General features: G+C 43.0%; 1 protein-coding gene across 3 annotated transcripts in view; it reads left to right on the forward strand.

Annotated features, from left to right (window-relative positions):
* gek (serine/threonine-protein kinase gek) overlaps window positions 1–25,784 on the forward strand; it is a 320,768-nt gene that overhangs the window by 290,017 nt on the left and 4,967 nt on the right. For 2 of the 3 annotated variants that reach the window (XM_075700309.1, XM_075700311.1), the window contains 3 exons: window positions 4,239–4,338; window positions 11,651–11,714; window positions 19,675–19,820. In XM_075700309.1, the coding sequence (XP_075556424.1) occupies window positions 4,239–4,338; window positions 11,651–11,714; window positions 19,675–19,820 (310 nt within the window). The remainder of the gene's footprint in view (window positions 1–4,238; window positions 4,339–11,650; window positions 11,715–19,674; window positions 19,821–25,784) is intronic. The other variant, XM_075700310.1, reaches the window with a different exon arrangement.

The following is a 25,784-nucleotide window of genomic DNA, read 5'->3' on the forward strand; positions in this document are numbered from 1 at the left end:
AGTTGTTTTTTGAAGCGCCGTGGTTACGGCTTCGAAGCGAAGCTGGTTAAGCTTAACAGCACCCTCGGCAGTTGTTTGGCATCGAGTTGACAGCGGCGGGCGGCGCTGAGTCACTTGTATCATCGACCCGAAAACTGCACCAATGGGATATTGTGCAGCTCTCTGCAATGGGAAGTTGTCTGCAAGTATGTTCGTTCCTTTAAATAAAGTGGATTTTGGTATATTCCTGGAGTGGCCGCAAAAGTAGCATGCAATGCGCTGCCGTATGTACACCTCGCCACAGCAAAAGTACAATAGAACCTCGTTGCTACGATCCCGTTACGTATGATTTCCCTGTGCCAATGTTCACGATCAAGAATACAAAAAATGAAACTATAGAGCTACACTTGCTCTTAGAAAACACAATCTTTTGGCACCGACGTTCAGTACATCGCCAAACTGCAATCGTATGATACATTTTGTGGCTGCTAGATCCCATGGAAAAAAGAAAATGCGCGAGGCGCGTGCGATCAAGAACAGTATACAGTCAACAACCGATTTTCTGGATGTCCGATTTTTTGGACATACCCGATAATTCGTATGCATTCGCGGCACCGCCATGTACCCCATAGAGTCAATGTATAAGAACGCCGGAAATTTCGGACGCAAAAAACCTTCGCCGTACAATTTTCCGGACCTTTTGCCATGACCGCAGGTCCGAAATGGCCTTAATTGAAGCGGCATTAATCAAAGCGGCATTAATCGAAGCCATCACCGCCGCCATATTGATTATCTCACCACCTCGAACCGCTGCTCTCTCATGCAAATCCGCTGGCAGTTGTACCCACCACTGCGGCAACGCTAGGTTTAGCTGCTTCGACGTTCACTACCAAGCTTCTTGCTGTTCATGGCCATGTTTTTCATTAAAACAATTCGCCGCTCTTAGCAAAGGCGCTAACTCCGCTTTTGTAATCCTCACCAATGGCTTTGAAGCTTGGAAAGCACAGCGCCGCATTGCAAAATGCCATTTTCTGAAAGTCCGCTTTGCCTCAATACGGAAATGTTACGCGGTGAAGCATATAAAAACTGGGAAGGGGGCCATTGTCACAGGACACGGTATGCTTTCCTTAAAGGGCCCCTGAAACGGTTCGGACAAATTTTGTAGACGCGTACGGTACAGCTAAAGTTAATTGTTTGCACCACAATTTGTGTGAACCATCTCATATTAAGAGAGCTACGAACGATTACAAGTTACCCTCCTCCATGCATTTTCTCTTCAATTCATTTGCCGAGTGATCGGAGCTAAGCTCTGCCTTCGGTGGCTGTGCGTCATAATGGCACATCGTGTCGTCGACTTCCAGTTCTCTAGGAGCGAGCGTGTGAAGCCCCTCCGAACTCTCCACCAGCTTTTTGGCAGTCGACCCCAAGTGAGAGCTATCGAAGCAACATGTGTTGCGAGCATTCTATCGCAGCGCCGAATGTGTCTGGTATTTCGGTAACCACAGGTGAGCTGGGCATTTCGATGGATGGCTGGAGGCATAAACTCAAGCTGATGAAGGACCTTTAGCGTAGACGTACCGTATTTACACAAATGTAAGTCGACTCGAATATAAGTCGACCCCCCCGTATCGCGTGACGGGAAAGAAAAAAGGAGTGCATACCCGAGGGCACATTCGATAACGAAAATTTATCAGTAGCTGACATGGTCACTGGACTACTCTCCTTCACTAGTGCTGCCATCGTCATCATTGCTGCGGTTCCACAGTGCGTCGTCGTCCCGCGAAATTTCACATTTGGCAAACCACTGCACCATGACATATTGTGGAACAGCAGCCCATGCCGAATGCACCCAACCACATGCAGCCGTCAGGGACGCTCTTTTGACAGGTCCGGTTGGCGTAATTTCGTGGTCTTCTGCTGCCAGCCACTCATACTCACGGCGGAGCAGGTCCTTAAAAGGCGAAGATCCGGGCTTGTTTCATGACAATGTCGCACTTCACTGGCAGGGACCAATCGCACATTTCAGCAACGTACGCCGCAAGCTTAGCCTACAGCTCCGGAAAGCCTTCGGCACATAGGAAAGGCCATCACAGGTGAAAATTTCGCTTCGCTGCAGTCGCCACTCTCGCACCACCCATTCAGAAACATCGAACTTGCGGCCCGCTGCGCAGTGATTTGTTTCTTCGGCGTAAAGGATGGCAGCCCTCTTGGACGCTGCTGTGAATGAGTGCCAAATGATTAGTGGGCCTGGAGCATTCATGACGACTGAGGAAGCATAGAAGTAGCACGTAGCTGGCAGTCAAGTGGAGCGCGTCAAACCAATGCCTTTCATCAAACTATAGAGAAAGCTATGCGCAACAGGCAAAGAGAAACCTCTCTTTGCCTGTTGCCTGCTCTTTTATGAACTACCGATACTCCCCGCAAGCGCCACCATTCTGACGGTGTCGCCACGAATGGAACAGCGGCGCTTCCATCAACTATCGACACCCCCTCATGAGTATTGTGTGTGCTGTAAAACCCTGAAAAATGCTGAAAAACCGTTTCGAAAAGCGAGCAAACATGTGGGATAGCGAAAAGCTATGGGTAGGGCCATAGAGTAAACATAAAATTGTAACTACGTTGTAGCTCCCATTGGTCTCGCTTTTTTGGTGGTGCCATGTTTTGGTTTCGATATTAAGTCAACCTTCCACTTCAAATTTTGAAATTTAATAAAAGTGGTCGACTTACAATTGTGTAAATACGGTACGTGAGCAGCCTGATTGGTCTGCACGGTCCAGCCACCTGTTGGCGCAGAGCTTAACCAGCCAAAAAAAGCGCTAATACTGCTCTAACCAAGTGTAAAACATTTTAAACATTTATAAAAACAATGTGTTGATGAATACACTCCCGAGAAAAATTTACACCAGCAGCAAAGAAGAATACATTTCGTTACTGCTTCTGTGTGTGGTTGGGCTCTGTGCCACCAGGTGGCTGCACCGTGCAGACCATTCACGTTTGCGCGTCTGTTCATCCCATGAAATGACACAGTCAAACACCCTGGCCCTGTCCTCTTGCACTTGCATTTACCCAAATGCCAGACTCCCGAAACAATATTTCAGTAGTAATCTTCGGGTGTAAAGCGGCGGCCGCAAACGCACAAATCCTGGCGCTTATCGAAATCCTGACGCTGATGCGGGCGTAGTGTGTCGTGTAAGACGGTAATATGGGGTGATGTCGTGATATGAGTGCAGGACTTCGTTTGAGGTCTCCTGTTCTTGCCAACCCTCTGCTCGGCTGACGAATCCTCGAGCATGTTGGTGGGCCACTTCGTTCCCTGGATTCCCCGCATGAGTCGGGACCCATATCAACTTTATTGAGCATGGTTTGTCTGTGTTGTATAGTGACTGTAGGAGCTTTAGCGCAGTCTGTGCCACTATTCCTAGTGCAACATTTGTTATGGCGATTTTGGAGTCGCTCATAACTATACAGGCGTCTGTTGAGGCCACAGCCAATGCAATGGTGGCTTCTTTTGCTTCAGTGGGGGCGGCAGCGCATAGAGAGCTCGAAGCTGTCTGTGCCTTGAGCCCTGGGCCTGTAAAGGCGCAAATGGCATATGTGTGGGGTCGATTAGAGTACTGGGCTGCGCTGACGTACACCACAGCGGAGCTGGTCCCGTACGTCTTGTGTCGGGGCTGGCGAGTGTACTGTGCATTGGGTGCATGTTAACGAACATCAACATAAGAGGTTCGTTAACATGCACCCACCGCACAGTACACAGGTGTTTTTGCATTTTGCCTCCATCAAAATGTGGTCACCACAGCCAGGATCTGATCCTGCACCCTCAGGCTTAGCAGTGCAACATCAAAGACACTGGGCGACCATGGCAGGTACTAAGTGAAAAGAATGGTTTGTTATATGCAAAAATATGTTGTATGAGGATTCATTGTAACGGGTGTGGACTGTAATGCATTATTACACACGTTAATGCTAACTCACGCTTTATTTCATGATACAAAGTAAGTTTGCATGTGTGCAAATACAATCTAGGGAAGGTCCTAAGGTCAGCAGGCCATATCGGCCTCTGGTAACTTCTGCACGATAAGTGTTGCTGTTAAGCAACCTTGTAAATGGTCTGTTATAAAATCCTATGGGAGGCTTCACTTCATCAATCCACTCCTGTTTCCACTTGGAACACACACACAGCCGAATCACATGTTAATGAAGAGAAAGCATGCTGCTGAAATAGTCTTCTGTCCTTGTTTGTCTGTTATTTAACACAGTGGTGACCGGCGGTCAAGGATGATATCTGCGCCATCGAACTTCAACCACATTCAACACATGGGTCCCAGTGAGCTGCAGAAGCTCATTGATCTGCCCACGGTGAGGACCCTCCTGTATTTTTAGCACCTTGTAGTTTCGTACAGAATTTACTGGAGGGAAATCTGGCACTGGTGCCTACAGAAGCTGCAAGCATGGCATTTCATCCGGCATGAAAATGGTGAATTGTTCATGGATTTGCCTAAACATCATCCTTCTGGCTTTAGGTGGCTTTATGACATTGCAATAGATCAGTTTCCGAGAAAATATTGCGTTGGAAAATGTAACAATTTGATTATGAAACGTGTAACAATTTGAAAGTGTAACAATGATTATGTATGTGCACAGAGACTTATTGGCTTTGTGCCTTGAGAAAAATATGATTGCTTGGAAATTTAGAAAAAGTGTAATAAACAAATCCACAAGAATGCCTGAAGCTACAAGCTCAAGGATTGGAGAAAACTTTGTACTGTCCATCATTTCCATGGTAGCTGAATGATCTATTTCCCTCTAGTTATTTTAGTAGGAAGAAGTGGAGGCTAAATGCAGATAACTTTGGTCATTGATAGCCAGTCATATGGGCAGTTTCAATCCTTGTGTTGAAGTCAACTAGCATTGAATCTATGGAGCTTGGTCAATGCAAAAAGCATGACTGCACAAATGCAAAATTCAAATTAAATGTACAGTCGAACCCATTTATAACGATGCTAGTTTTAACAATATATCAGATATAACAATCTGCAGGCGATGCGCTGTAAACTTTTGTGCATGTTCTGTTTCGAAATAAACTGCTTACTACACTGTTCCCATGCCGTGTTATCAGTTATAACAATTAAATCTTGCTACTGGGTGTGTGCCAAAAAGAAAAAGAATGCGAAATCCCCACGGGAAAAAAAGTTTTAATGCGAGCCACAGTGCCTTAGCCTTCTTTGTGCCATGCACCCTGCACGGCATGCTTTCGTCACATGCCATTGCTGGCCTCGTGCCTCCCTCTTCAATTTCATTCCTACCCTCTCACTGACGTCGGAAGGAAGATAGGATAGGGCTGCCGAAAGCATGCCGTGCAGGGTGCGCTGCACAAAAGGAGGTGCGGCAAAGCGGCTCAAGTTTTCTTTCTTTTCCTCGATTTCACTTTCCTTTTCCTTTTGGCACAGATGCCCAGTAGCCAGATTTAATTGTTAAAACTAATAATGGGGCATGGGAGCATTGTAATAAATGGTTTATTTTGCCAGAACATGCACATAAGTTAACGGTGCAGGTTCTCACTGTTGCATCTCGGTATTGTTAAAAGCAGTAGTGCTATAAGTGCATTCTACTGTACTTCTTTGTGTTGAATTAAAATGTTTGAATGTTTGTCGCCTATGTTTTTTTTCATGCAACCCTGTACAACAATTATTAGTTATAACAATATTGGCACTTGAATATTGTATTGAGTGGGGTCGAGTGTGTTTGAAAATTACTGTGTTGCATTGCTCAATCTGCTAAATCTCAATCCAATCTGCAAAAACAAAATTAGAATTAAGTACACAACACAACAGGTGCTCATTCAATGCAGATCTCTTTCGTAAAACCAACAAATCGACTGCCTCGCCAATGAAAGTTAGTGTATGGTATGGCACCAATGTAGTTCACAGTCACTATCTTTGCGACACGCCATACGGCAGCTTTGTTCCTGACACCATTCATTGACACGCAGCGCTCTCTTTTTGTAGCTTTTTGTAATCAAAAGACTAGCTTTGGATTTACACGGGGGGTGTGAAAGTTTCAAGTGAATAATGCACCGACTGCTGACTGTCGACATTTTGCATGAACGGCGGATAGACCCAGAGATGGGGATATGTGGCGCAAACTTTCTGGGGCCCTTCTTATTTCATAATCTTTGACAGGTGAATTTAGCACCGGAAACACGGTCACAGAGAGGGGAGGACATAAAGACAGGGTGAGCGCTGTCAGACAGTAAGCATATAAAAGTATTCTTTTTCACAACGCATGCACATCGTATTTGTGCTTGCACCTCACTTAATGCTAACAAAACTAACAAACACTTTCCAGATAATGCATTTCTGAATCAAACAAACTTACTGATGTGTCATTTACACAATTTTTTACCTTTCTTTTTTTTTATCTACTCCTCTCTCTCTCCGATCGTGTTTTTGGCGCTAGATTTATTATTATTCAACATGTGCCAACAGCAAGTACCATTTTGACAAGTGGCAAATGATGGCAACCGCGACCATCTGAAAAGGTGCCTGCTGTTCACTGTCGGCACCTGCCGCAGTCAACCTGCCCAGAATTGGCAGTGACTGCGCATGGAGCGGTGATTAAGCAGTGATTAATGCATCCATGCTTTCGAGCAGATTGGCCTTAATGAGCTGACAGTTTCACTATAAATTGGAAGCCTCATTGGCATTCAGTACAACATAACTTCACTACACTTCAGCTTCAGAAAAATCAGGCAATTTTATTGAACAGACATTCTGATTAAGAAATATTTTCCAGATTGTCATATAGAACTGAGCCCTAATCAGTGCTGGCATATTAATTTTATGTTCCTGCAAATTTTGTGCAAGAGTAGACCATACTGTATATCTTGATTCCCGAGTGCCCAAGCTACCAGTAGCTTGCAATATTCTTTTTATGCAATGCTTGTAGACTCCCGAGCATGTGCCGCACTGTCCTTTCTTGCAAAAAATGTGCACACATATCTTTATACTCACCTTTGTTTAGAGGGGCCTGAACCACATCTATCGAAGTCAAGAAATGCATTTGTCGTTGAATTAGAATATTTCAGAAATATTTTGCTGCAAAATGTTCTTCACTGCGTACAGAAGAAATGGAATTATTGGCAATTAAACATAGGGTTTGCGGTGCTTCCGCTCCTTCAATGATTTGCACTGTGAAGGCTATGGCACAGGGGGGTGTGGCCATAACACTTCACCTACTGAATGTCACCATGGCAAACAGTTCAAATTTGATGTTGTATTACGAGAAGTAAACAGCACTAAATAACAGGATGAAGAGAGGGACACAGAGCACAGCACTGTCGTCTGTGTTTTCACTTCATTTCATATTTATATCATATTCATATATTCACTTGTACTATTCACTTCATATTTTCTCACTTCAACATTGTTTTAAATTTCCACTGTAAACACCATGCACATATACACCATATTTAAATATATACACAGACCAAAGTTTATTATATATTTAAAAAGAAGGAGGTAGCCAATTAACAAGTATCACTAAAGGTATCGATAGCTTATGCCTAGAGAATGAATATGTTGCTTTATGTTCACCTCGCTTCAAAATGCATTTCGTGCTTTTTTGACCCTGAAAAAAAAAAAAAAAAAAACCTGTAGACTTTAGTCACCCCTCGGCAGAGTCTTTCTTCAATGGCATGTGAAATGCACGTGAATGATATGTGTCTTAGTATCACTTCTCTCTCCACTAAGCAAAGCTAACGACTCGTTAAAAAAGCTTGTAATAATTTACATTTATTAGGGATGGAAACATCAACACTTGCATGCAGAGGTCATAAATATATACAAGATGTCCCAATTAAGTATCATGCACCAAGATTTAAAAAAAGCGCAATGCCTTACTTGAAGAAAACCTAGTGCATATTGTTTCCAGTACAGTGGAGTAGCTGCCAGTATTTTTTTCACTACTGAAATTTAATTAGGTAATGGTAATTAATTATCTAACTCGAGACACATTATGCTAATTATCGAAGTGTCAATGAGGCATATGTAGGCACAGCCAAGGGCCATCTAATTGCAGTATTTTCAGTGACATACCAATTGCGCACTATGTTTTTCCGACTGATAACGAAACCCTGCGAAATATGGCGAATACCACCTGACGACACTCCCATCCTCATCATAAAGCAGCGCCCTCGAACAGGCTCCTTTTGAGTTAACAAGAACGAAATGAAGGAAATGAAGAAAAAAATCATCGCCCAAGCACTCCGTAAAGATGGTTAAAGGGACACTAAAGGCAAATATTAAGTCAAGCTAAGGTGATATTTTAGTGCTTGAGAATCGCTAAGGCATCAATATTATCGCGAACAGAGCCTTAATAATCGAGAAATTGAGGTAAATGCAGGACATAATTAGAGACTCCTCCGGGACATTCAACTACTTGCCCGATGATGAAAGCACGCCTCAGTTAAATTCTGTCACCGGTACTCAACCAGTCGTTCCAAAAGGCATGCTTGTGTTGTGTTATAAGATGAAATAAAATGCTGCTTGTTCCGTTCCATTTCATTTTAGAAATACACTCGTTGAAATTACCCTTGACAACGATGTGGTCAGTCTAAAGGTTTTGTTTTTGCTCAACTCCGCGCTGCCCACACTTTCGGGTTTCAGTAGTTTCATTAGCACGTAGTGCTGCGCTGGTTTTGCTGGCTTGCGAAACTTGCACAAACTGCAAATAGCAGGGAATTCAACTTGCATGTGATGTCACAGGGTGCCGAACGGTCTACACCATTGAACAAGAAGCAGCTGCAGCGTCGAATCCACCACTCTGTCTTGACTCGATACTGCCGTCTGTCGGGCGCCATTTTACTGACCAACAGCAGCAAAGAATGGTGATAACACCACTCCCCCAGTTGGGTGGCGGGAGATTTGAATTACGAAAAAGGTATTCGGACCCTTCAGATGCAATTTTCTCATAAACTAAGTCTTTTCTTGGCATGAGAAAAGCATTGTGAGATTTCTGGAATGGTTTCTAAACAGTTCACGTTGACGTGATGTTAGCCTTTAGTGTCCCTTTAACCAGCGAAGCTTAAACGCGTGGCCCTGGTGTTTATCACACTGGGTTATATTCCCGATGGTTCATTAAACGACGGCTTGGTAGGCTGGCGGATCCTCAGTTCGCAGTTGCTGCTTGCGCTCGCCTGCACGAGCCTGTTCTTGCACCCGGGCTGCAGCATCGGGACGGCGTAGACGCGCGTGTTCCCTGTTCTGCTCACAACATTGCTCAGCGAAAGCAGCCTGCTCCTCAGGAGTACATATCACAGGTGTCCTACCCATTTCAGAGCTGGAGAGAAGCTGCTGCATGCGTGATGGTTATGACAGAGAGATGGAGCACCAGCACACAGCAGCAGCTGAGTACGAAATTGGTTGGATGCGACTTTTCATGCACAATAGATGGGGAGGCAGATACCTCTAAATTGGCCAGCTAGGTCACATGACCTCTCTTCACTCGATTTCTTTCTTTGGGGTTACGTGAAAAATCGTGCTTACATGATTGAGACGGACGTTAGATTAGCTAAAGACAAGGATAACGGATGTCTGCCATAGAATTCGAGTGTCTGTCATCAAGAAAGCCGCTGAAGATGTGATAAAGCAGACTGAGTGCTGCGTGGCTGCAAAAGGAGACCTATTGGAACACATCCTCTAGGCAGCAGCTGGTGTTCAACGGCGCTTACGAATTCATAGATAATAAGGGCACACTGAAAGCTGATGTATTTTTTTGTTTGTTTTTTGTGCAGGCGTCCCAATTGCCAATTCGTCTCATTTAGACGTGCTATATATTTACTTTCTTGAACCCATCGCTTTTGCCTTTTCTCTACATGTGGGTCGCTCCCCAGTATGTTTATTTCGTTTTTATTTTTTCCCACGACCCTGTTTTTGGAGCATGTATATATGCTCATGAAAAATAAAACCGTCACTTTAATTTGGCCTTGGTCCGAAGCAAATTCCTGGAGCGAAAGATATCTGCATGCACACTCTGTCGATGCGGTGCAAACAAAGCTGGGATTTTGAAACATGCTATGCCCATTACATTGCTGTTCGCATTTCGTGCGTGGTCAGAGCGGCACTTCGGCCGCATTATCAACAGCCTTTGTTATGAGTGTGATCAGTCGGCCTTGAGAGATGGATGATAAGAATGATGTAGAGAGGAAGGAATAGCTAGCTTCAACGCTACGAAACCTGCTGTTGGTGTTCCTTCCCTATTACCAAGGGTGATGTGCCATCTCTTCGGGTTTGCGACAGGCAATGCAGTTGCTTTTAATCAGCTTATTTGAGGCCGCTGCTTTATGATGCGGGTGGGAGCGCAGTCATGTAGTATTTTTCATATTTTGTGAAGTTTGTTTGCCAGTCTGAAAAAGTTTCGTGCAATTAGTATGTCGCTGAAAACAAAGAAGTTATATGTCATTTGGGGGTGTCTGGGGGTGCCTACATATGCCTCATTTACACTTTGCTAATTAGGACAGCACTTCTCGAATTAGATAATTCATTGCAATTGTCGAATTAAATGTCAAGAATGAAAGAATTACTGGCAACTACTCCACTGTACGGGAAACAATATGCACTAGGTTTTCTTCGAGCAACGCAACTGTTCTTTCTTTAAGTCTTGGTGCATGATAGTTTGGGCACCCTGTATAATTCACTCAGTAACCGAAATGAGGCCAAACTGGATTCACTCGAAATCAGAATCAACAGCAGTGGCGTGCAGGAGCGCTTATACTGAGGGCTCACAGAAAAAGAAAAAAAAAGAAGAGAGAGAGAGAGGCTGCAGTTTTGCCGGAAATGCGAAGCAGTATTAGTGATAGCAAAATATACAATTACACGAAGGAAGATTACACCACAGAGAGGTGCCAGATTCTTTGTGGTGGGAGAGGACTCGGGGGTGGGAGAGGACTCAGGCTGTGAAATTGAACTGTCTCCTACTATGAGGTCTTGTAAATTCTCATATAAGGCCATCACTTCAATGGACAATTCTTCGAGGTCACACGAAGTTTCTTCAAGTGCAAAAAAAGAAAGATATATATATATATATATATATATATATATATATATATATATATATATATATATATATATATATATATATATATATATATATATATATATATATATATAGTGTGTGTGTGTGTGTGTGCGCTTAAAAAGCTGGTCGCGCCCTTAATTACCTACTTAATTACTTCAGCCTGCTTTTAAACTGCATCAATCAATATACACAGTAACAGTAGGAAGAAGCACACTGACCCGAACACCATTCTTGATTGATGCCAGCTATTTGTCAGTAGCAGCCGTGTATGGGAATCTGCAGTAGTATTATGAAATAAAGCATCTAGAAGAGAGTGAGGAGCAGGATTCTGTTGAAAAGAGAGCGTTTGAGAGAAAGGTGACCTCGCACTCCACTTGCAAGATCCACGTGCCACGAACAACTGCAAAGTTTGGCAGTGATGTCCACCGCAGCGTGCATTATCCGTGGACTGTATTTTTTCACCAGTCCCGAGGAGTAGTTCAGGGCCTCTTTAAATATCATAAGCGTGCCCCAAATCCTTTAGCTATGCCTAGAGTTTCTTAAGTGAAATATGTGAGAAATGTCAATGCTCTTCCTTATTTCTTTTGACCTACAGACAGTGCAAGGAGTTGCAGCCATGGAAGAGAAAAGAGCATGGGTCAAGTCTGTGAAGCCACCAGGTTATTAAATCTATTTTTATGTTTGTGTGTGCGTATTACAGCAGACATGCCCAGCAAGAGGTTTGAAACTGCTTAATGTAAGACCTTACATCCTACTGATTTGTTCCCAAGCCGACCATCTATTCAATGTCTTCTTTTTCCTTTCCCTTGATATTTTCTCCAAGTTTATTTGGCTCCTACAGTACTGGTGGCAGGGACTTATGGAGTCACCATCTGTCGGAAGTGCCTTGCTTGCACAGTATGAGGGATAACGCAGCGCACTCCTCATAGGTTTGGCTTTCGGCGCTCAATAAAAACACCACACTGTAGCCCTCCTGTACATATCTGTAAGTACTCTCCAAGCGACAGAAGTTCTTTACTGTCAAAATAATAATCTTGGACAAACAGGAAGCGCAGACTGGTTTAAAGACACTTTTATTGAATACATACAGTGAACAACCACTGCGCACGGTCGCCGCGATGGGAGTCCCCCGAACCGGTTTCTTGCGGGAAAGGTAGGCAATGGCTGCGAGCAAACTATGTGAAATATGCACTTATAGTGGGTTGTCTGTATAACCAAATGGAGTATAACAGAATGAAGCCTTAATGCAGCGATTGCACGGGTTCGCAGCGACCGACTGCATGTCTGCATGCATGTCCATGCACAATGTTTCGCTTTCACTGTGAGTGCATCTTCGCACCATGCCGTGAGCTTTAGATGGCAGCATATGAGCATTTGACAGTACACAAGCGACCATTGTTGCATCGACGCTATCAGAGCTGTTAAAAAATAATTTCATTATTACTAGTGACTTCGACGCCTACGTCGACTTGTGATGTGCTGTTGCAACGATTTACTTTTTAAATTTTTTTTTTTTAATTCTTGGACATTTCACTATCATTATTTCGCAAGTGGCCTCACAATGTATGTTTATCGGTCTTCACAGCAAGCAGCTTCCTGCTACTTCTTTTTCTTAACCCAGTGTACATTCATTGTTTGGTGCTAACTTAAATATGAGCATATGCCATGCCTTTTTTTTTAATGTGCTTTTTACCATTCCCTTTCCATTCCAGTGAACTTGCCAGTATCTTGCATCAACAAATTCATAGACTAGAGCTTCATGACATTAGTCGAATAGCGCGTGCGGGTGAACATCTCAGTGTGCGCTTTCTGCTACTCACTGAACATCGCAGACCCGACGCCACAGCAGAAATCTTCCTCATGGAAGTGCTTGCTGCACAACCGAGTCGTAGCCGATGGCTGCGTGCCAGTTAGTTCTAAGCTTCACGCAGCTTCTTGTCCCGCAGGTGCGTGTGAAGGCTGGCACAGGGCTCCGTTGTGTACATCTGGCACTGTGGACCAAGCAGTAGCCTACCATGTTCGACGCCTTCAAAGGCAGCCACTACCTATTATAACGCTTTCAGGTGTTGTCATGTAGGCACCCGAAGTGAGAAAACCTCCTCACTTAATCAGAACCGCAGCACAGGTGGGACTTTAAACTTTCGTTTTCAGCTCACTTCCGCGCTTCCGAAGCAGCCGACGCGGCCGCTCTGTCCACGTGATCCCTCATACCACATCACGCCGACAACAGCGCCAGCTTTTCCAGTGGTAGAGCTCGCCCCCAATATAATGGGTGACTTGTAAATATGGAAACAGACTTATTAGAAGTCTCTTGTGGCAGATTGCGGAATTCTGTCCCATAGTTTGGGTTTCTTGAATAAGTTGACATTTCTTGCACGACCAATTACGTTTGAATGCTAGTAAATAAGGTTTTACGAGATAACTTGAAATTGTTCATATATGCACACATATTCCAATTGTGCAGTATTGAAGCCTGGCAATATCAATGTCAAATCCACTTAGTGGAATTCCTGTGCTTTCAAGAAATGCACCATAACCCTTTGAGTGTAGGGTACTTTTCAGAGGTGACACTTGCTCAGCATTGGGTTTTTGTTCTCAGATACTATGAAATGAACGCAACAGTCTATTCATGGTTATGCAGAAGGGGTAAGAATGACATGGATAATTGCAAATGCTACCTTGGTATGTATGACAAAAGGAATACAATCCCACAGCATAAAATCAATAAAAGCTGTTGCAGCCTCAACAATGCCATCAATCTTGGCACTTTTTCACGGTGTTAGGGTCAAAATCCGATGCGGTTCAAGTTGCCTCTTCCTCGGACGACATGCTGTCATCTTCCAAGTTCGAGCTTGGCTCCTGTTTGGAGTTGGAAGAGCCGCGGTTCCAATCAACAGTTGAAGGCGTCATGCGAGCAGCCATCTCAGTGCGTTAATAAAAACTTAGAGTGCTAAAAACACGAAAGACGTAGAGAAAGAAACACACACCACACATGCTCACTCACAACTGACGTTTAATGCACGTATGAAAAAATACATAAATAGAAAATAGATGCTTCACACATGTCAAGAGAAAGCTATGAAAACTGCATGTATCTAAGGCAATGCAAATATTGAATAATAAAATTGAATTCTTTATCATGTAGTAATAAGGATGGTTAGCTTGCATACAGCGCGGCATCTTTGGCGATATGATAGGCTTCCGAGATTTCTCGTGTGGTTTTTCACGATCAAAACACACAAACCGGAAATGCTGTTTAGAGCAATTGTGTCGGAAAAGGACACCTGGAAGCTAGCCATGTCTAAGTATCTGCAGAAGCACTTTTCTGCGTTAACCATAACAGATCCTTTTTATGCTAACAACTCTGGCATTATTGGGGAGCACCTTAACTGGAATGACCTTGCTGGCTTCACAGCCTTCAGCATTGACGTAGTTGATCTGTGTTATTCCTTGCCGCATGACAAATTGTTAAGCCGTATTGACGATAGTATTGTAGAATGTAACAACGAACTTGCCTTTAGGAATAGATGTGGCATCTCGGTTGAGTCATTATTGGAAATTCTGAAATTCTGACCTTCTACTTAAAATCTACCATCGCGATTTGGCACGGAAAACTATATATGCAGAAGTCAGGTGTTTGTATAGGTTCTTGCGTGGCACCAATGTTAAGTTCTATATTTCTTGCCGCTGTAGATAGCGCTTTAAACGCCAAGCTTCCAGAGGGTATAGCAGTCTTCAGATATGTGGACCATTATTTGATTTTTATTGGCAGATCACGTGCGTCACAGAGAATGGACGAGATTGTTGATTGCTTTCAAAAAGGCATGGGTGTAAACCTCACCTCCGAGCGGCCGAGCAATAATAGATTACAGTTTCTTGACTTGCGCATGAATTTCGGTTCGGATCATGTTTGCTGGCACTACAATCCAAGATCTACAAAACCTATTTTAGAATTCGCATCGGGCAACTCAAAAATTGTGAAGCGCGGAATTGTTCTGTCATGCTTACGCGCGGCCTTGGAAAAAAACTTGCGTGCACAAGTTGAGCATGAGTTTTCGAATGCAAGTGGAACACCTTAAGGCCACGGGTTACCCTATGTACCTCATCACATCAGTTTGGGAAAAGCTTGTGCGCATCGCAAAGCAAGAAAAATGCGGGAGTCGTCCTTCTGTTCAAAATGAAGGAAATGAAAAATTGGCAGTTATCCCCTACGTACATAAAATTTGACACAGCCTAAAAAATGTGGCAAAGCATTGTGGTCTTCAGGTGGCATTTTCTGCACCACACAGGCATAGTCGCGTTTGCTCCATTGTGCACTGAAGGGCGCAGGCCATGTCAGTGGGTGATAGAGGGTGCAGCCAGAAACATGTTAATCATTTTTTCGATTGTGTCTCAGGAGTAGTATACAGAATTTCCCTAAGCTGTGGTCATGTGTACATTGGTCAAAAAGGCAGATGTGTCAACATATGCCTAAGAGAACACAAAAATTTATTAAACGGTGCGCCATCCTCTCATCTTGTCTTACATTGTAAATCATGTCTGTGTAAACTCATCTTCGAAAACAGTTATTTTGTTCTGTCACATTAACCAAACCACACAAGAAATCTCAGAAGCCTATCATATCACCAAAAATGCCGCGCTGTGTGTAAGCCAACCATCCTTATTACTACATGATAAAGAATTCAATTCTATTAATCGATATTCACATGTGCCTTAGATGCATGCTGTTTTTATACCTCATCTTGAAATGTGCGAAGTGTCCATTTTCTATATATGTATTTTTTCATATGTGCATTAAACATCAGTTACGAGTGAGTGCGTGTGGTTTGTGTTTATTTTTCTACATCTTTCATGTTTTTAGCGCTCTAAGCTTTTATTAATATGCGTTACCAACTAGCCCACCTATCCATCCTTTTGCAATCATCTCAGTGTGATCACATGGCCACGCCAAAGGAAGGAGTGCTTTAGTTTATTTGAACCCAACCAGACAAAGCAAAGAGAGCAAAAGATGGCACAGATAGCTACAGATGAAAGGGATACGATAGAGGGCAAAGCCATCCTAGAAAAGCACACTGACATCTCCCATTCTCTCTCGCACACCACCTTCTTTTTTTTAAAAGGTGGCATGCGAGAGATAGCGGAAGATGTCAAAAAAAATAAGCACTTTTATAAACATACGACAGATGGCAGAAATGCACAAGAGTGATGGCCTTGCACTACTCACCAATGTTTGGATGCAGAATTGCCACCATAGCGCTGTATGAAGCCTCCCATCAATTGAAGCATGCATTCCGCGTGGTACAGCAATGACTATGCTGGGGTGCATTCTATCGCTGCTAACAAAAACCCAGACTGAGCAAACCCAGAGAGAGGAGAAAATATGCTTCTAGAAATACACAACAGATGGTACAACTACTTAAGAGCTCGCCAACTTCCTGTTACTGTGCACATCCAAGTGGAGAAAGTGGAAAACGCACAAGTACGCCAGTGACATGGCGGAGCAGAAACATGGAAATGAACCGGCATGTCAGTGACACTGAAATGGTTAAAGTCAGTAGCAAAATGCATCCGATGTTCCAGTTAACATTTATCAGCAGTACACTTAAGCATTAACTGAACAATCACTGCATATTACTGCAGATTTCGAGATCATATTTATCCAAATTTGTGCTAAGTAGAGGCTTTGTGTTCAATTCAGACCTGGCCTGTAACAAGTGTTATGCAACATTAAAGACATGTTTCCTTTAAAGGAGTACCGAAACATTTTCCAAGTTGTACAAACTCGGCTTCTCGCACATAGCAAGTATGACACTTAGCAAGTATGAAGGCTAGGAATCACTTATACTAGTATACTTAATTGGTGCTAAAGTTGATTGTAACATCATCAGCATTATTGTAATGTTACGACACTCAAAATGGTGATGAGAGGTGCTAGTTTGTGGCTGTTTGTACATTCTTCTTGTGTTATGGGCGAAAAGACAGGATAATGCTGATTAACATCCATGTTTTCCTGTTTCCGTCTTTTCATTGCAAGAAAAAGGTATCAATGTTATGACACACATTAAAATGTGCTCACATCATGTAGTAGTAATAAGGCTGGATGGGCTGACGTTGCTCAGAAAGAAATTAACAGTGTTGCACACATTATTTCTAGCTGTGCTCGTGTGTGGCCGTTGCAGCAATCGCAGGTACTGTATGATGACACTGCATGATGACATAATGACGCGTCCGCTTCTGGGGTACCAAAACCAAGACTGCTTCACACAAGCCAGTATCATAGTATATTATCTAGGATGCTCTGATACTCGTCAGTATTTTTTAAGGCAAAGGCCTTAGATGGCCCGTGAGTCGAAAATTCAACTGTCCAGAAAATTCAATGGCACCAAAATTCAATGGTACAAAAATTGGGGGTCAGACCTTCAACCTTTGGTGTGAGTTGAACCCACAATCTTTGGTGGGAATGGAGCCCACGACATGTGGTGTTAATTAAGACATGGTTAATTAAGATATAGTTAATTAGGCACTGTTTATTAAGATAGAGTTAATTCAGCCACTCGGACCAACAACGACTTGTAGAAGTTGAACTCGTGACCTTTGGTGTTACTTCATCATCATCAGCCTGGTTACGCCCACTGCAGGGCAAAGGCCTCTCCCATGCTTCTCCAACAACCCCGGTCATGTACTAATTGTGGCCATGCCGTCCCTGCAAACTTCTTAATCTCATCCGCCCACCTAACTTTCTGCCGCCCCCTGCTACGCTTCCCTTCCCTTGGGATCCAGTCCGTAACCCTTAATGACCATCGGTTATCTTCCCTCCTCATTACATGTCCTGCCCATGCCCATTTCTTTTCTTGATTTCAACTAAGATGTCATTAACTCGCGTTTGTTCCCTCACCCAATCTGCTCTTTTCTTATCCCTTAACGTTACACCTATCATTCTTCTTTCCATAGCTCGTTGTGTCGTCCTCAATTTGAGTAGAACCCTTTTAGTAAGCCTCCAGGTTTCTGCCCCGTAGGTGAGTACTGGTAAGACACAGCTATTATATACTTTTCTCTTGAGGGAGAATGGCAACCTGCTGTTCATGATTTGGGAATGCCTGCCAAACGCACCCCAGCCCATTCTTATTCTTCTGATTATTTCCGTCTCATGATCCGGATCCGCCGTCACTACCTGCCCTAAGTAGATGTATTCCCTTACGACTTCCAGTGCCTCGCTGCCTATTGTAAATTGCTGTTCTCTCCCGAGACTGTTAAGCATTACTTTAGTTTTCTGCAGATTAATTTTTAGACCCACTCTTCTGCTTTGCCTCTCCAGGTCAGTGAGCATGCATTGCAATTGGTCAACTGAGTTACTAAGCAAGGCAATATCATCAGCGAATCGCAAGTTACTAAGGTATTCTCCATTAACTTTTATCCCCAATTCTTCCCAATCCAGGTCTCTGAATACCTCCTGTAAACACGCTGTGAATAGCATTGGAGATATCGTATCTCCCTGTCTGACGCCTTTCTTTATAGGGATTTTGTTGCTTTCTTTGTGGAGGACTACGGTGGCTGTGGAGCCGCTATAGATATCTTCCAGTATCTTTACATATGGCTCATCTACACCCTGATTCCGTAATGCCTCCATGACTGCTGAGGTTTCGACTGAATCAAACGCTTTCTCGTAATCAATGAAAGCTATATATAAGGGTTGGTTATATTCTGCACATTTCTCTATCACTTGATTGATAGTGTGAATATGGTCTATTGTTGAGTAGCCTTTACGGAATCCTGCCTGGTCCTTTGGTTGACCGAAGTCTAAGGTGTGCCTGATTCTATTTGCAATTACCTTAGTAAATACTTTGTAGGCAACGGACAGTAAGCTGATCGGTCTATAATTTTTCAAGTCTTTGGCGTCCCCTTTCTTATGGATTAGGATTATGTTAGCGTTCTTCCAAGATTGCGGTACGCTCGAGGTCATGAGGCATTGCGTATACAGGGTGGCCAGTTTCTCTAGAACAATCTGTCCACCATCCTTCAACAAATCTGCTGTTACCTGATCCTCCCCAGCTGCCTTCCCCCTTTGCATATCTCCTAAGGCTTTCTTTACTTCTTCCGGCGTTACCTTTGGGATTTCGAATTCCTCTAGACTATTTTCTCTTCCATTATCGTCGTGGATGCCACTGGTACTGTATAAATCTCTATAGAACTCCTCAGCCACTTGAACTATCTCATCCATATTGGTGTTACTTAAGGCGAAGTTAATTCAGGCACTCAAACCCTCAACCTTTGCTAGGAGTCAAACCCACAGCATTTGTTGCTAATTAAGGTGAAGTTAATTAACGCATTGAACCCACAACCTTTGGTGGGACAAAAGCAACAGGAAGTCGCAGTGCCTTCAAATGAGAATTTCAAGTAATTTAATGTCCTGTGCATGCGCAGGCTTTTGTCCTCATCCTCTGTAGCGTACACTAAAGTGACCGTCAACATTTTTATAAGGTTCAGGAGGCTCGGGCTTCAAAAATAATGCAAAAGGATGACAAGTAAGAAATTTCATATCAGTACTGCTTTAACACTAGACTCTACTGCAGTAACCCAAGTTCAGATTTATTCTTATTCCCTTGTAATCTGTTTGCGCAGTAGGTGTTCCATTGCAACCCAAGAGGCCAGCGCCATTGGCGCCTGGCACGGTACCTAGGACAGCAAAATCCTCGCTGACTGCGTCACCCGAAGGATCACTATCATCACAAGAACATGGCTCGATGCTTCAAAGCTCAACACATGATGTGAGTTGTTCTGCACGGCTCCTGTATTGATAGCAGACATTTTAGTTACAGAATGTATACATTTAATTCAAAGAAACTGAAGTTCTAGGCAGTTTTTTTATATGAAATACCGTATATACTCAAATAATGAGCATACTTATATTCCCAAAAAACTGAAGCAATGTTGGGGGGTGCGTTTATTACGTGGAGTAAATTTAATGGGAACTCTTTTGAAACAGCAAAAATCGAAAAGTAAGACGGTAATTGTTTTTCAAAATGCATTATATAACTTACTTTTGCAGTAAAATATGCAGTGAAACTTCGTTAAACCGCAGTTATGGAGCTTGGAAAAAGTACATATTAAACGGTAGTACTGCTTAACCGAAATAGCACGAGATCGCCCACTTACCTGTCAAAAATGGAACTCAGAGAGAGTGCGATGAAAGGGCAAAAACATGCAGTATTTATTCACTTCACGTGACAAAAGTCTGTTATTTTCATTTGATGCGGCGGCGGCCTAGCAGCAACGACAGCGACCTCAAACTTATTGAAGCTTCAACACCAGCTTTTCAGCCAGCCCGCTCTTCTTGGCAAACACTCGCATGGCAGATTCCTCGTTGGCGTTGCATGTTCTCCGTGCGCGGGCGTGGTAGCCTTGCAGAAGTCGCAGGGTGCCTTTTTCATTACAGGGTGCCGTTATCATCGCATTGATTGCATTCATGAGGCTGACATAACGCGCAGCTTCTGCCACTGTTGGGCCTGAATTGCCCGTGCTGTCACTTTCCGTGTCGTCCTCATCACTGTCGTTAGGCAACCCTTTGGCAACGACAGAGGCAACGATGACGAAAAGTTGTACCTCGTAGCCGACATCTGTTTGCGGTCACAGCAGCGCTGCCGATCAACTTCTTCGCATATGCCACACACCGTAGTCACCTGTAGATCCTTGTCGCGTGCCAGCGCCGACTTCATCGTGCCACGTTTGATAGCACGAATGATGTACAGTTTTTCTTCTATGCTGAGCACTCGGTGTTTTATATTCAAGATTCAGCATGACGCAAGTCTTTGCTTGCGCGATGCCACAACGCTCTGACGCTCTGGCATAAAATAAAGAACCAACACCGAAATGATGTTTATGTTGAAGTGGCTTCATATGCCAACACACAGGGTGCTTGAGGTCCTTGTTCTGATCTCTGAGGCTTGTTGTTCTGCCGGGCCGCCCGATTGGGACAATGCACCGCCATGATTGCGCAATGAAAAGTGGAAACACTACATGTTAACCGATACATGCACAACAAGCTGGTACGGTTTATGCAGACACAACACGCATTGTGTTCAATGGCCGGTGAGTCAGGGATTTGACTTTACTACTTTTAAAACGAAACCACTGTTTAAGCGGGTACGATTTAACAAGGTTTTTCTGTACATATACAACTGGCAAACTGTATGGTATGGTATGAAAAACTTTATTCAGGCCCTTCAGGTCCCGCTAGATTCCTAGCCAGAAGCATGCCGCTCCCACGTCAGGACCGAAAGGCCTAGCCTCTCAGCCGCATTGCAAGCCGTAACAGTGTTTTGATTGCACTTCACTCAGCATCAGAACCACCAGACCTGTTGTCGGCCACTTCATCTACATTGTGGTTCGACAAGAGCTTGTCCTTGTGGCCACTTCCGGCTGTTTGTGGTTATTGCAAGCATCACATTGAAGCGCTGCTTTTAGACACCTGTTGTTTTGATGAGCACTCTTTGTGCGTCTCTTTCCTCGACCATCCTGCTCATTGGCATCTCAAAGCTTATCGATTTCTGATCAGCATTTCAATTTTGTGAGCAGATAAACTCTCTGTCTCTCTGCAGGCCTATAACCTGACTTAGGGCCCATCATACACAGCAAAACCAAAGACAGGCAGAAAAGCGAGGAACAGGCACAGCAGTCCGACATTACACCCCGCTACATCCACTAAGCACCGGCTGTGCATCATACATGTGCAGTCTCCTATTGCATCGTAGTAAAGTTGCTGTTGCAGAGTGCATTTGTGCATTTTTCACCCTCGCAAATCTGCGAGGTGACTTTGCGCCAGCACAGGCGGCAAACATGCGGTAAGAGCAGGCTGAGCTTAATCGCGATTGGTCTGTCCGCCAGGTGCTGAGTAACCGTGATAACTTGCTGCCTATTCTTACTGCATGCTTGCTGCCAGTGTTACCTTCTCTTGACTTTGCTGTCAGCTTCACCATCATCAAACCAGCCACCCCTAACGGTATGCCGCCACGGCATGTTTGCCTAAGTTTGCTGTATAACTTCATTTAGCTGATCTCAGCTTTTCTCACGTGACATTATTATAAAGGGGTGCGAATGTTCCAAACTTTGTAGTAACGAATCATAGTCTCTATTTGTAAATGTTAATGTTTTTCGAATATTTTGTGAATATTTCAAAATGGTGAACTGCACCTAATGAAAAATAAAATTGGAGCAAGAGTAAGGGAAATTTTTAACCTTCATGGGCAAATAAAGACTTAAAACATGAGAACTTGCATTGTGGAGCAGGCTGTGTCGCTTAGGTGCCGTACTTTACAAGCTTATATAGCAATCATTCACACTCTCTCCTGTGCATACACAGAAACTACTCATTTGCTCCTACTGCTCCACTTTATGCATTTATTTAATAATGCTTCATAACATAATATGTAATGGCAGAAACTTGCTAACCTTAAGAATACTAGGATGTGAGCACGTCTTTTAGTAATTGTGATAATGGCTGTTCATTATATGAAAACTACACAATACTCGATTCAATTTGGTTTACTTCTGGCAATATTCTGCATTACCCCTACAATACCCCTACATTATTAGGTATTTCCAACACAGTGACGGACATCGAGATGAAGTGTATTTACTCTAGACACATGTGCGAGACTAAAAGATTCCAGTGCCTCCGGAAGAACCACAGCCCAGCCATTCGATCGTGGGACTGTGCAGGAGCAAAGTTGGGAATATGATTATTATGCGGGGGAAAGCAACAAAAATTTTCAAGAGCAAAGTTGGGGTGTATGCATTATGTGAGTGTGTTCATTACGCGAGTATATATGGTACTCTAATCTGACTGCTGTGGGATATTGTTTGGCTGGTGAGGGTGTGTTTTTCCCCTCAGTTTGTTTAATAACTGCTAGCTGTTTGTTAACTTTTTTAACTGCTGTAGCTGAGTAACCTCATCTGGACACTTTGGACACTAGACATCTGGACATTTTGTACACTAAAGCCAAGCCCCAATTTCTGCTCAGTCCCTGCCTTTCCTGAAGTTCATAGCAAACGTGGAACTGCCGTGTACTGGTTGCACTGTCTGTACAAATAGTTGTACTGAAATTACATGGCAGGTTTTGTCTGTATGTGTCAAGTGGCACAATAAAGCTTGTCCATATTATACCTGTCAATGTTGTATGCATCCATCTCTGAGCTTGCATATCTTGTTTTCTGACACGGCAAACTGGTGCAAGGAGCCCATGTGATTTTTGAATGATTCAGAAATTCAAAATCAAGCGGGGTCACCAGTCCTCCAGCTCATGACGTGAGTCTGGAGTACTTGCCCATTGGTGGGGGCTCGCGTATTTGCATTTGAGGAGCAAACGCCACTATCTTCTAAAGTTGTATCCGACTTATAGACAACACCAGTAGAGTTTCTGCATAATTTTTTTTAACATCAGCTTTGCCCTAATACACGAGTGTGTTGTGGTAAAGCATAGAAACACTGTGAAGAAACACTGGTATTCTCTGATTGCAACGCATAGTCTATTTTGGCCCAATTTTCTTGAAAAGAAAAAAAGATCAAGCTGCTTATTAGAATCGGGTAAATACCCTAATCAGCCATTGTGAGCTACGGTTATCGCTTGAAAATATTCCTAAGGCAAGCCGAAAATAGGTGTTTTCGATGGGAAATGATGTGTGTTCAATGCATTCACTGTCCCCTAAGCTGTACTTACACAGACGCTACTACTAAAGGGGTCGCTGTTGAAGTCACCGTTGTGGTTATGCACATGCGTGCTGACTGGTCAGGCTCGAATTATGTGGCAAAAGCCAATTTTAAGATAGAAATAACGAAAGTTTGGACCCATGGAAATGCATGGGTGCCAGCCCAGGCCTTCGGCTGGGGTCGGATTATCCAGAGTCGAATTAATTTAAATCTACTGTCTTTGATTCACATTTGAAAGTGTTGATGTTGCCCATCTCTAGATCATATATTTTGGGCCTGTGCCATTTAAACGCTGGCATTGCCCTTCCCTTCTTTTTCCATGCATTACATTTATTGTGTTTTCTTGCTGCTACATGTACCATTCAGTTTGTACTGGGGGGGTATTCTGTAGGAGTCCACTTAGTGGACTGTCCATTTCAGCTGCTGCTGATTGGCTGGGGCCGCTCGTGTCCTCCTTGCTTGTACAGCTACAGCCAATCAGCAGCGGTTGAAATGGACAGTCCACTAGGTGAACTCTTACAGAATACCACCCCTGTAGTGCACCACACAAAAGGTGCCAAGCTATTTGCGGTCACATATTTAATTAATAAATAAATAAAGTGATAATTAATTAATTCATTCATTCATTATTAATTAAACAAAAAATTTGTAACATATGAAAGTCCTTTAGTCGGTCATTTGTGCCGCACACAATGCTTTCAATTATGTGCACTTTCAGCTGTGTGCTACGAACACTGCAATATTGAATGTTGATAAACTTGGTGCCAAACTGTCTAAAAACACATTTTATTTCATTGTCATGCTGATTTGTTTAGTAAATAAACTCAGTAAAAGTTATGTTAGCTCACATTAAAGGCATAACTGGTACAATATTGGTGCAACTTTACTAATTATGATTGTTAACTTTTTGTTGTATATTTCTTAAGGGCTGGTATGTATAATCAATCATTTCTTTTTGGGGCTTATTTTCTTTCAACACTTCTTTCGTGTGGCAAAGATAGGGCCTATTTTTGAAATCTTACAAGGAACTTTATTTGGAAACTGTAGCAGGCTCTTCACAAAAATTTAATCTCTTTATCCTCAATTTAGTGCCTGATTTACAGTGCCATCAAAGTAAAAGAACACAACTGAATGAAACTTGTGCTTACTAATTAAATTTTATAACACACTGGTGAACATTTCAGAAACTTCAAAAACGACTTGTTCCCTTAAAATAATTTTTTTTACCGATCTTTCTGTGCCAATCATTTATAGAATGCTCTGTTTTAGCGCTATCGCAAGTAATTTTGTTTGGACCACCATAGTACTAAATTGTCTGGTAAACATAGGCAAGAATGTACTCTTTCTTACTTTACCACTGTGTATCTACATTATTGTGCAGTGCTTACATAAAAACAATTTTAGCAGAAGACAAGGCTTGTAAATCTGAGAAAGCAGTCTGTCGACTTTAGTGTCTCGTCTGTTTCGTGTGTTAACAATAACGAACTCTAGTATGGTCATTATAATGAACAAGGATATATTGGTAAATTATCATATATAATGAAGAAATACTAAAATTCGGTTGGCCATTCTTTATTTCCATGTGAGTATATCTTCAAGTTATTAATGACAGTGCAGAGCACGTTTGCAATTTAATGTTGTTTATACGGGGCCACACATTGCCATGGCACGTTGCTGACTGGCAATCAACAGGAGACCCTTTGTTGGCTTGTGAGAGGCACCACACTTTCATTTTTTTAGCATAGATCCAATTGCAATATTTGTTTCCCCTGTTGATATCAGCATGTATACTTATAATGAATATCACATATAACAGCAATATATTTCCTTGTCAAATGTGGCTTTATATTAAAGCAAGCCATTCAACTTTTGTCTAGCTTCATGATGTGCTGTTTTGTGCTGCAAGAATAACAAACTAGAGTGTACAGAAGAACTTGTGCTTTCAGGAGTTTGTGGAACCCCTGCGCTTATGTTGATGTTGCATCTCACAGCATGTGCTTTGTTCCCCACCGACCCCCCTTTTCCT

The sequence above is a fragment of the Dermacentor variabilis genome, chromosome 7 (genome assembly GCF_050947875.1).
Source record: "Dermacentor variabilis isolate Ectoservices chromosome 7, ASM5094787v1, whole genome shotgun sequence".
NCBI lineage: Eukaryota > Metazoa > Arthropoda > Arachnida > Ixodida > Ixodidae > Dermacentor > Dermacentor variabilis.